General features: G+C 47.3%; 1 protein-coding gene across 1 annotated transcript in view; it reads left to right on the top strand.

The window, feature by feature from the left end:
- Nucleotides 1-2840, top strand: part of LIAS (lipoic acid synthetase) — a 240983-nt gene extending 238143 nt beyond the window's left edge. The window contains exon 11 of the mRNA XM_085642245.1: nt 2603-2840. Within this exon, the coding sequence (XP_085498371.1) occupies nt 2603-2655 (53 nt within the window). The 3' untranslated portion in view covers nt 2656-2840. The remainder of the gene's footprint in view (nt 1-2602) is intronic.
- The last annotated feature ends 10370 nt before the right edge of the window (nt 2841-13210 follow it).

Genomic DNA, 13210 nt, shown 5'->3' with positions numbered 1-13210 from the left:
GTACTGAGGAGTCCACTACGCCGGAGGACTCCTTGGAGCCGCCGGGTGCCTTAGTGAAGCAGTACATCTTGGTCTTGGTCTGGGCCGGGACGGGAGGTGGGGCTCAATCCTTGCACATGATAAGTATTAGGGGGTCAAGTTCAAGAGTTAGTCAAGCAGAGAAGACTTTCTCCTAGCCCACTTACCCCTGAGTAGCATGAGCAATCGGGGCATGGCAGGCGGTGTAGACTGTGGAGATTTGCAGCATGTAGGATGAGGTTGATCGACAAGGAAGTCTCTTACTGGCCCGCTTGCCCTTCGGCAGCACAAGCAGCCAGGTTGTCTCCAAGAGTAGGGCAGTACCGGGCAGATCCAATCGCCGGAGACATCAACCCGGGCGAAACAGGACCCCTTGCTGGGAGGTGAGCTCCACGGTAGTGTGCGAGTCCCGCAGGTGAGGCACACCACCCCCGAAAACCAGGCCGAGAAAGGGACCTCCGCGCGGGCCGAGTCTGCCAAGTCCTAGTCACCCCGTAAGGTAGATCAAGGAAATTAATTAAGGAACGGGACCCTGAGGTGCAGGCAGGTCATGGTAGTTGCCCCAAGGGGATGGTGATAATGGGACAGCAGGACGTAGCGCGCTGCCCACCTGGGCCCCAGGGCGGCAACAACTGGAGCTCCGACCAGGTCTGGGGAAAAGGTGGCCCCAGTGGCAGCCCTGCTACAACAGCAAGTAGGCCCCAGTCTCAGGTTGGAGGGCCCTCGCAATCCCCAATTATTAGTCCTCTGGGGGACGCCATCTCAAAATCCTCTTGCTTCTCTTACAGCATCATAAATTGTTCATCAGGGGTCAGGATTCTCATCCTGTATTCTTCCAGTTCAAAGGATCTCTCATCCCTGGCTTTCTTAAGAGAGTCTATGCAACCTTCTGGTTCAGCAACTTCTTTATTGAGTCTCCTTTAGGTTCTACTTTAGGTCCTAGATTACCTTTTATATTCCACAAGATTTGCTCTGTGAAGCTCTTGGTCACCATCCCTCTGCCCTCTTGCTGCAATTCTGTATGGTCCCCACCATTTAAGTCTCCTTGCTTTACTTGATGATATAGCCTGCCTGTTTTCATGGCTGGCACTTGCTGTAGTATATCCTCAATGTTAGTTTCTCTCCAATTCCTGTTGTCTGCCACATCATCTTTGCATAGCTTACTCGTAGTGCAGTGAATTCTATGTGAATTACAATTCGGGTTCAATTGCATTAACTGGGAGTTGCCCATCTTAGCTGCTTTGCCCTACATCATATACTTTTACTACCTCCAGTTTTCAGCCAGTGCACCTGCTAGTAAATCCGTAGTTTAGTGGCAGCCTCATGAAGGTCCGATTGTGTCTCTGTCATTGGGCCTGCATTTGTGTACTGCTCGTCTCTGGTCTACATTGTCACCATGTAGCATGTGCCTTAAGCATGCCTCCTTCATTCCCAATAGCCGCCTTAAGGTGAGGAGGGTTGTGCCTCCATGTATCCTATTGTACATAAGTCTCCTGCTATGGGGATCTTCTTTATAGGATATGTAGTGGGGTCCCAAGCTGCAAAAGACATCACCTTCTTTTCCTCTTGGTGTTTTTACTCTGCAGCTTCTGCCCCTCCCTGTACCAAAACTCTCAAGGTCCAAAACCAGTCCTTAGCGGGATTTCCAAGGACCTTGAGTTCGATGCTTGTGACGTGCAGACGCATTAGTTATTGCCTTTGTCGCTGTGCTTAATGACATGGGGGAAGAGACTCCCAATGTCCCCGCTCACCTCTCTCCTATCCGGTCACTGCAGCCTACCCGATGAGCCCCACTGCGAGTTGATCCTCTGGGGCGCACTCTCTTCCTGACAGAGCTCAGTAAATGAATGGAAGTTCCCTCCCCGTGCTATGATCATGCCCACTCTCCCCCACCTCAGCCATGGTTGCCTGGATCCAGGTGATCTGTTGCGTCCAGCAGCTCTGACCGCTGGCTGCTTCACTTCCACTTTTCAGGGATCCAATCTCTGCTGCGACCTTGACCGCTGGGCACTGTTCTCCCGCCAGGTGCCTCTTCATGTTCAAGGTGCCATCTGGGTCTCTTCAAAGCCCACTGTCTGATGTTTCCTATTGCACTGCGGGGCCCTAACTCCAGGTCACAGATCTTCACTCATTTCATGCATTCTCTTGAGGGGGTTCAGGGCTGGTGTCTCTTTGCTTAGTAGAGGATGAAGTGGGTGTTACAGCAGATGGGGAGAAACCAAGATAAGAGTTGGCTGCCATCTTGCACGCCAACTTTTTTGTAGTCACTTTGAGTATGAAATGTTGTTAAAAACAATTGATCATTATATTATTGTGATAGCTAATACTGGGTATCCCAAACTTTTGTTGTGAACAAAACTGCCCATCACCTCTTTTAGAAACCATTTTTGGAAAACAAACACGTACGTTACTTTGCATATCTGATAGTCTATTAGACTCCATTTACTGGATATTCACAGCATTAACTGAAATCTGTAATTTAAAATTCAGGCGTTCAGAGCTTTAGACAAAATTGTTGCATGTGCTTTAATGTTTATTTATATCTAACAAACCAGACTAACTTTATAACTTTTCTTTTTACCAGGTGAATTTTTCTTGAAGAATTTAGTCAAAAAAAGAAAAACAAAAGCCATCTGAAAGTGAAAATTCACTGATCTTCTTGAAAAATATTTGATTTTACAACAAGTTCAGCTAAGATTACAGTCTGCTGTTGTGCACCCTGCGCTGTTAATTGCAAACCAACAAATCATGTAAACCTTCAAGCACAGTTTAATCTGTATACAACTTGAATGGTTTGATAATAAAAAACATTGGTGACTTCACTTCTTTCAGGGTGAATGCAATTTTAATTTTGTATTTTTAGTTTCCATTTTGCACAGATTATTAGACACCACACTAATTCTATGGTAATAAATATGTCAACTTTATTATGACTGTAATAACCTATATCTTTGAAATGTTATTACTGTCAATAGATGTCTGATAGGATTTGAAGAGTCTACAATTTAACCCGACTTTTTAGGTATAGTTATCTGTAGCTATTATAAAAAGTGAAGGATGACAATGCTGCCTAGTTTTGGTCTCAGTAGGTAGACTAGAAATAGCACATAGAGGTTGTTGGTTTGCTTCTGTTTATTTTGTCCAAGCCCTCACTATACACTCATTGTCTCCTTCTGAGGGAATTTGTCTCCCACCATATTTACCTTGAGCTGATCTACTTTAGATTGCCCATTTAGTCACTGTAATTAAATGGCCACTTCCCATCTCCTTTTCTAGGGAGTAGCCATTCCGGTGTCCACTGTCGCCCTGACCCTTGGACTTCTATGAGGTCAATTAGGCTGGGCAAATGGCCAACCAGGGTGGAGGAGCACCGTCCGCCCTATCAAGAGATTTCTCACCTCCCTGATGGGGATCTCTGCTGTGAATGAGTCCTCCACTCCCTCTGGCTCTTAGGGTTACTCTGCCTGCCAAATAGGTCTGTCAAGTTAGAAGTAGTTTTGTAACCTATTCAACCTGTCCCTTACAGCTCAAAATGAAAACAGGAATGAATTCCACTAAGGAGGTGTCATCTCAAGTGCTCAGAAAGCAAGAAAGGCAATCTCATGTCATGATTGAGATAGGTGCCTATGAATCCTTTTTGCAGAAATTGATATATTGATAAACATTTCTGAACTTATATTTATGAGTTCACTAATAAGCCCTTGTCCTGAATGTCAAAAGCAGGTTCATAGTGAAAGTTGTTGATTGTGATTTATTCTGTACTGTCCTTAAGCAATGTGAAGGCAGGCTACAATTTGTCTTTCCGACGAATGGCTTGCGTGTGGTATTGGCCCGTCAATTACTCAGATTCCAAGCCTGCCAAATCATTCAGAATGAAGCTGGATCCTAGGACAGGCAGTCATAACTGCTTCATAAAGAGCTCAAAACTTCAAGAAGTTATAGTATAGTTTTTTTTGTAATCCTTTATTTCCTAAAAGCCTTCTTGCACTTGCAACCTTAGACTGGCAATAATATTGGACTGTCTGGTCCAGGGCTCGAAAGAACTTTGGGCTGTGACGAGGAACAGTAAGGATCTGATTAGTGAAAATTACCAGTAAGTAATAAGACTATTGCCATCTAATCACCGTTCTGTGTCACGGTCCTTACAGCATGAAGATGTTGCAAGCAGTCCTTTAATAAACCTCAGTGCTGAAAGGATGTTCTACTGCAACAGGTGAGAACTATGACACAACCAATGGCCAAAGAACCTACCACAGAAACTACTTGCATGTGAAGAAACATTCTCCTGCCAAACTAGCCACCTAATCAGACATCAGAGACTACATAGCAGGCTCAGAACATGGAAACCCCTCACCTCTACGAAGGGACACCAACTGAAAAACTAGAACACTGTAACCCACTACCATCCTCTCAATAAAGAGTGATAGAGAGGGCCCAAAATGTTGTCACACCAGAGCCGAAGAGCAAGGGAGAATGCAGAGAGCATCACTCCCTGCACCATACACAAACAGAGAGGATATATCTGACCTCTCGCATAATAAGGGAGTGGGTTGCTCTTCTGTTGTTTTGACTATGATCAGGAAGGTACTTCAAGCCCATGTTCGTGACACCACAAATTACTTTTTCTGTCTCCAACAAGAATTTTAGATTAAAAGAGGAGTCTCTGGCTCTCACCCGAGCATGACGAGGCCTCTTACAACGTGTGTTGATCATTTCAGTCGAAAAAGTCCCTTCAAGACTGCCGGGCCCGTCACATCAAGATGTCTCGGAGAAGATACTCCTGACCTCTTCGGCACCCAGGACCTCAAGGGGAAACATCACCCCGAGCCTTCGTCCACTGAGGAGTAGACTTTCTTGCCCAAATAAAGTTCTGTCTGTGATCTGGAGATTGAAGATCTCCCACCGCCTCAACATGTCATGAGTACAGCTCCCTCGTCCCCGCAACACCGCTCCGAGCTTCTACCACACAAGGGGCATTCAGCCACACTGCACCTCCCTCGCCCTCATCCTAGTGGCTCCCACCTGGGCCAGACAACCATGGTTCACCACTCTCCTCCTGCTGTTGGTGATTATGCATGAGAGGCTTTCACAGCAGGCTGAACCTTTTCACACAGAACCATGAAGAAATCCAACACCTCTACCCAAAGAGTCTCAACCTTGCGATTTGGCTCCTGAGATTTTAGAGGCTATCTTAATCTACCTCCAGAATGCATGAATATTCTTAAAGAGGCACGCAGGCCATCTACTCATGCCTCTACACTTCCAAATGGAAGAGATTGGTCTATTACTGTGCCTCAAACGATATTGACCCCAGGCAGCCACAGTTCAGAACATCATTTGTTACCTTCTTCACCTCCAAACGTGTGATCTAGCTTTCACCTCCATTCAGCTACACCTGACAGCTGTGGCTGCATATCTCCAAAATAAGCAACATGTATCGCTATTCAGAATTCTAATCATCAGAGCTTTTATGGAAGGATTTAAGAGTCATTTCTCCCGGGGTACTTCCAGCCCCGGTGTGGAACCTCAATATTGTCCTCACAAGACTTATGGGTCCCCCGTTCGACCCCTCCAGTCATGTCCCTTACAGTTTTTTCTTGGAAGTTAGCTTTTCTAGGAGCTATCTCATCACTAAGACGTGTTAGTGAGCCTCAACCGATATTTTCGAGGGTAACCATAGCAGGGCATTGGCGGGCATTAGAGCTGCAGTCGGATTCTGGAGGAGCCTCCCGCTGGCACCCATAGGACGAGTGGCTTTAGCCAAAATGATAATGGTCCCACGATTATTATACTATTTTACCAATCTGCCAGTGATCCCACCTAGAACCTTTTTTCGGGACTTGGACTCCCTCCTCAGCGCGTTAATTTGGGGCTCTACCAGACACAGAATAGCACTGAAAAAACTACATTTACCCACCACACAGGGTGGCCTGGGCACTCCCTCATTCGAGGCCTACTTTTTGGCGGCACAACTACAGTGGCTATCCCACTGGACGGCCGACAGGTACACTGGGGAAACGCATACCATAACGGAGCGGGTACCTGCTCCAGAGATCCGTCGCCTACTGTTCCCTGGCACCAAACCGAAACGTACATACCCCCTTCAGGTGGCAGTGGCACGAAGGTGCATGCAAAGAATTTACCGCATGTCCATAGGAACACCCCTGTATTCCCCTTTACTCCCTCTGATCGGATGGCCCAAGCGGGAACACTATTACACAAACAACATGCTTATTACGTGGACATCTTGTGGCATCACTGAGATGGAGTCCCTTTTTGAGGACGGACAGCTTAGACCATTCCGAAATCTTATGGACGACTACAATCTTCCCCCAGGGCAATTCCTGCTTCACCGCCAACTACTGGATAGTTACCGGCCGTACCAAGACCTCTCGAGGGGGGAACCGCACACACATCCAGTTCTCCACGCGATTTTACACATGGGGGCGGGTCGCCATCTAACTACATGGCTCTATAAGGCCATACGAGAGCTGACCAATAAACCACTAGAGACCCTGCGGGCCACATGGGAGGCTGAAATTGGGCGCGCATTTCAAGAGAAGGAGTGGGAGAGGGCCCTGGAGTACCCCAAGAAGGTATCTTGAAACGCACGCTTTAAAACCATTCAATATTACATACTCCATAGAGCGTATCTAACATCAGCACGCCTTCAACGATTCTACCCCGACACGCAGTTCCTTTGCCCCAGATGCCGCGCGCAGGATGCAGATTTCCAACACATGTTCTGGAGTTGCTCCGTCATCCGAGTCTTTTGGCAGCACATCCACAATGTTCTAGGGGACCTCACAGGGATCACGTGCATGACCGCATGGGAAGCCAGCGCCCTAGGTATCTTCCGCACACACAAACAACACAAGGTGCAGACCCGCTTTCTCTCCCTCGCGGTGTTATTGGCCAAACGGAGCATTGCTATGCACTGGCGCTCCCCCACCGGTCCCCCATTGGCGGCTTGGGTGGGAGCTACACACAAATGGGCGGCTGCGGAGGAGGAAACATTACGGGAGGAGGAGGTGAGAGGGACCCGCAAGCACCCCATATCAATGGAATGGGCCATGTTGTTATATAGATTCAAGCAATTAACCCCTGGCGAAGACCCTAAAGGCGACACACCTGCACTACCAGCCCTGCATACGCAGTCTTAAATCCTGACCACCCAACCCCATCACATGCTGGGGATATGATCGCATACAAAGTAGCACCGTAGCGCATACTGTCATAATGGCCGGTCGGGCCTTTGAGTCGATTCACTCGCAATTCATTGGGGCGCCACACCCACACGACTGTTCGAGCATTAGTTTGAGAGGCCTGGATGTGAACTTCCATGCACATCCCCTAGTTTTTACCTGTGTTACACCCCAGTTCAAGTGACATATTTTCTATCAGAGCCCTTAGGGTACACACATTGTTTTTGTATTTTTATTGTTTCCTTTCCTTGCCAATTTTCCTTCAGTCTTTGCAGACGAAATGTGATACCGCATACTGTGCTATACGGCATAATTGATGGATGGATAGGTATACTGTACAGTAGATAAAATCTGAAAATGTCAATAAAAATATGTTACAAAAAAAAAAAGACGTGTTAGTGAGCTCTAGGTTTTAACATTAGAAGAACCTGTTTTTTCAGGTTCATAGAAATAGGGTGGCCCTTTGTACTAACCCTACATTTCTTCCAAAGGTGGTTTCTCCTTTCCAACTTAACCAGTCTATAGAACTTCCAGTCTTCTTTCCACAACCTAACTCAGTTGCAGAAAGTGTTTTTCATACCTTAGCTGTCAACCGAGTCGTAATATACTATATAGATGGAACCCGTGGTGGCTACTGACGTGAAGTGGTGGGTCGAATCAAGAGCAGCAGGTCCTCGGGGCTCTTGGTGGGAACAACATATTAGCCCTGCACCCCCATCAAATTTGTTTTAACAGTTGGAGAAATTTGAGTGTAATTTCTTTAAATAAAAAAAATAAAAGCAAAAGTACTTACTGGCATCTGTTTCAATGTGCTGGCCTGCAGGGAAGACCCTGGAGACATGGGACCACCATTCGGCCAGTTTCTTCAGAGTAGGAAGGCTCTCCACTGCTCCCAGAAACCACAGAGCCTGACTCGGAAATCAAGAGCCAACAAACCTGATCAATTCTGAAACTGCTCTCATGCCATTTTCAGCATGAGAGTTACGCTACGATTGGTCAGAGCAGGCTAACACAGTGCTCCATTTCAGACTAGGAACCTGTGTCTGCAGTCTGCCTGACTGTTACCAAGCTAGTATTGGTGCAGGCTGAAGTGCGCATGTTGGGCTGGCTGTTGCAAGACAAACGCCCAAATCCGACATGCACACTTTAGGCAAGACATTCCTGATGCCAATCAGCAGCAGGAATGACCCCGACTCCGAGCCTAGACAGTGCACTTCTCTAAAGCGGTCATGATGTAATTTACCATTTTATTAAATTGTTTGCTGCAGCTGCTGCACTCGCAGCAGGCGGGGCAATGCTCCTCCGTCCTAAAGGAGGAACCACTGCTGGATGGAACAAAACCATTCTGAAAAACTAAGCAACTGTTTGTTGCTTTTTCTGAACCATATAAAGGAAAGGCCTTATCAAAATCAGGCATAGCCAGATGCATCCAAACCTATTCTGCAAATGCTAAGAGTTTTGCCTGCTCCCCCTGAGAGCCCATTCCACCAGAAAGAAAGGGACCTCTAAGGCCTTCATTAGGAGCACCCCTATAGCCAACATTTGTAAAGCAGCTACTTGGTCTACACCACACACTTTCACAAAGCTCTACTGTGTACTGTAGGCGTATTATCCCACCAACAAGCAAATGTTGGCCTGGCAAACGTGTTTTTTTAGTCTTCTGCAACATCCGCAGGCTAGCCACCACTTAGGGGAGGATTGCTTTTCAGTGTATGCACTGCATGTATAACTACAGCCACACATGCCTGGAACGGAAAATGTTACTTCCCCTGTAAGCATCTGTTTGTGGCATGTAGTGCTGTAGATTGACATGCTCCGACCCTCCTTTCCGAAACCTCTGGCTGTTGCAGTTACCATTACTTTTTGCTTCCCTTGCATGGTCACCTCTCTCTCTTTCCTGTGTCGCTACGCTCCAGTCATTCTCACCCTTTGTGCGGAAAAACAATATAACAATGGAGCAGATGACCATGTGCATTCCAAGTAAGAGGTGAAGTCGCACTACCTTGTGACTCGAGAAGAATTCTTCAAAGAAAAACTTGCACACATCTGAGCCTATCACTAGATGGCAGGAGTATGCACAGCATGCGAGTCTACAGCATTACACGCCACTAACAGATGCTTACAGGGTAAGTAATATTTTCCTTTTTGTGGAAATAGGAGTCTTTATAAAGGGGAGCTAATAGAAGTGTGTGGTATGATGGAGCCAGGCAGGACAAATGGAATACATAAAAAGATATTAGGACTAGGATATGCAATACTAGATTTCATTCTTTAAAACAAAATCTGCAAACAGTCAGTGTTCTAAACATTCTTCCTCTTACAGTGAAAATGTCCCAAATGTTTTCAGTTCAGTGCCTCTTAGTGCAGCAGGTAGCCAGGAAAAGATTTTACAATGTCAAGAAACCAGGACATTCTCTGAAGAGCATATCCAAATAATCCACAGTGGAAAACACTGCATGCAATAGGAGGAGCAATGGAGTTCTTTGTTACTTCTTGCACAGGTATTGTCACTATAATGGTATGGGATTCTCTGAGGACAGTTCTTAGTTGGTTGGACTTTCGAATAAGAGCTTTGTGATGGGTTTTCATTATCCATCAGTCGGAAAGTTACTGTGCCAGGGAACACATGATGATACTTTGACCTCTTATGTGCTAATAGGTGTTTGTGCCAAATGCCCTATAGCAGCTACACGAAGAGTGGGTAGGGAACATAGCGCAACATACACCCCCAAAGGAATCATGGCGCAAGGACTGTAGGATAGAAGTATCCAGAAGATTACAAGAAAGTAAACAGCCCTTAAGAGCCCCTTGGAAGTAGTCATTGTTGACTGTGTCACAGATGGAGATTTGCAGCAAATTTCAGAGTTGCAGGCCCAAGATAGAATGGACCCCAAGACAAGCAAGCTAAAAGCAAGGGACAAGACGAGGAAGTGCTCCGGAACAAAAAAGGGAACCAAAGAACATGGCAATTAAATCTCATCCGAATACAGCCAGGCCAAAGTCCAAAAATATTTGGTACCAAAGGCTTGGGCCTTAAGCTGAATTTGTTGAGTGTCCTGGAGTAGGTAGAGGCTGCACTGAATATCCAAGGCATGGTCTGACATAAATAAACAAAGTACAGGCTTAACCACAACATTTTGCACAACCTGAAGTTTCTGAATTGCCCCAGCTGGAAGCCCCAAGTAACAGACATTTACTGTCACTACTTGAGTTCGCAGATGTTGATGGGAGGATGCTTTTCACAAGCCTTGTCTGGTAAAAACGATGGCACCACAAAATACACCTGTTCACTTGGAAGCAAGTCCTTGTCAAGATAGAATCCAATGATTTTGTATTACCTTGGACAGTGGGGAAGGCGGGTTTCCTATTTGAGCAGACCAAACACAGCATTCCATAAACTATTGTGGCAAAAGATTAGGGTTTCTTATCGGGAGGGGGGGGTGTTCCTGAAATACAGAGTTATGTTATTTGTTGTTTACATGCGCAGTCACATATCCCAATCCTCATTTGGCAGTGCATTACTCTTAGACCCAGACTAGACATATGGCCACTCAGGCCGTGGTCTCCCATATTGGTGAACTGACGGTGGTGACGTGGAGTGTCTGGGGTCTGCTTAACAAGGTCAAACGGGGGCAGTCCTTATTCAAGCCAAACGATAAGGCACAGACACCCTTCTCCTGCAGGAGACTCCTCTCCTGGGCAATAAGGCTCCCTGTCTAGCTAGGTTTGGGTACCAACAGGTATATCAGGCGGGTTTCACTAGGGGCTCCGTAGAACTGCCGTTCTTATCCAAGGTCATGTTCCCTTCATCCTTACTAAACACTGGGTGAATCCTGGGGGCAGATATGTCATCCAGGCGGAAATGCTTTATGGTGAACCACTCAATCTGGGCTGTGTGCATGCTCCCCCGCCTCTTGGGACCACGTTTGTAGAAGGTGTAACTCTGTGGGGCGAGCTTCCGGAGGGTCTCCCTGTTGGTAGACCTCCCTGTTGGTACCTCTAAACTATTGTTGCTTGCAGGGGCGCTGGGTTGGGTTGATGTATGGTGGGAATATCATCCCACTGAGATAGGATACACATACATGTCAGCGGTACATGGTTCCATGTCTCGACTAGATTATTTGTTCACACCACGGAGCTATATCCACAGGTTTGCCCAGGTCTCACATCTTCCTAGAGGGTTGTCAGATCACTCTCCAGTCACAGTAACACTCCTCTTAAATTTCCAGAGACCCCCTTTTAGATGGCGGATGTTCCCATGGCACCGGCGTGACCCTGATTACCAGGAGTGTCTGCGCACAGCGATTCAAGATTATCTTAACTTAAATACTGACTCTGCACCCTCTCAAGTAACCCTATGGGAGGCCCTGAAACCTTCCATTAGAGGGGTGGACATTAGTTATAGGACTAACGACAAACGCAAGCACTCCGCTCAGCGGACCGAGTTAGAGACCCAGTGCATTTTCCTGGAGACGCAATACATGCAAGAGCCCACTCCAACCCTGAGGAGAAATATGTCCTTTGCGCAGCAACAGCTACACCATCACCTTACAGAGGAGGCGAAAGAAATCTGGTTGGTGTCAAATATACCAGTGGGGGGACAAATCCAGTAAAATGTTGCATAGAGTCTGTCAAGCTCGGCAGACCCCAGCCACGGTTCCAATTATCAGGGGAGGGGATGATGCCCTATGTATATCCCCCACAGAAGTAGTGGAGGAATTCGCACATCATTTCTCCACGCTATACACACGGAAGGAACCGATCTCGGGAGATCTCATCGCAGAGTTCCTACGGGATGTTCCCCCTCAGCGATTATCAGATAAGAGACCAATTAGACCTCCCCATTACAATAGACTAATTAACAGCCACACTAAACACGATGCGCCCAGGTCGAGCTCCGGGTCCAAACAGGTTCCCATGGAGTTCCTTCGCTCCCATATGGCCACACTGGGCCTGTATTTATTGGAAACAAGTCACGAATCCCTTGAGAAGCGACTACTGCCCCGGGACTGGCGCCAAGCTGAAGTTGTCCTCTTTTCAAAGCCCGGCCGCCCACCAGAAGACACGTCCTCGTACCGTCCTATCTCCCTAATCAACTTCGAATCCAAGCTACTGGCGAAAGTTCTTGCGGACCGCTTGCGGTCCTGCACTCAGGATTTGGTCCATTTGGACCAATCCGACTTTATGCCGCATAGGGCCACTCGACATAACATTCGTCGGGTTCACAATGCTATTGCTCTTGCCCCGGAGCTGGGTCACCCGGTGGCCTTACTCTTGGCAGATATAGATAAGGCCTTCAACTCCCTCAGTTGGGAATACCTATTCCAAATCTTACAGGCGATCAATTTCGGCCTACACTTTCTAGCGTACATGCTCCCACTCCTACAGAGCCCAAGGCCTCAGTGAGCATCGCTGGTCACCGTTCCCCCTTCTTCTCCGTTGGTCGAGGCACACTGCAGGGTTGCCCCCTGTCCCCGCTCCTTTTTGCCTTGGCGGTGGAACCTCTGGCGGCGGTTTTGACTGGCCACGATCACAGCCAAACCGTATTGCGTTATAAGCAGACGATGTCTTGTTTTTTATGACCGACCGGTGGGTCTCCGGCCCACGTATTCTCGAGATTCTCCAGGTCTTTGGCCAGACCTCTGGGCTTCATACTAACCCTGCTAAATCAGTACTGTTCCCAGTATGCGGCCAGCAGGGCAGAGGCACGTGGGCATCCTAGCTGAAACACCCCATGGAGGGTTTTCAATATCTGGGAGTGTTTGTGTGTCCCCGTCCAAAGATTTCTTGGGCGCGTAACATCAATCGGCTTCTCACCAACCTTCGTGACGAGACTCCTATTTGGTCCTCCCTATCTCTTCCACTATATGGACGAGATAAAATGGTCTCCATCTCCAGAGTGCTCTACCGCCTTCAAAATTTCCCTCATCATCAACCGCGAGCGTGGTTCGCGCAAATTAACGCCATACATAATACATTTTTATGGG

The sequence above is a fragment of the Triturus cristatus genome, chromosome 2_2, assembly GCF_964204655.1.
Source record: "Triturus cristatus chromosome 2_2, aTriCri1.1, whole genome shotgun sequence".
NCBI classification, from domain to species: Eukaryota; Metazoa; Chordata; class Amphibia; order Caudata; family Salamandridae; genus Triturus; species Triturus cristatus.
The sequence above is the reverse complement of the archived record's forward strand: the minus strand, read 5'-3'. Positions and strand labels throughout refer to the sequence as shown.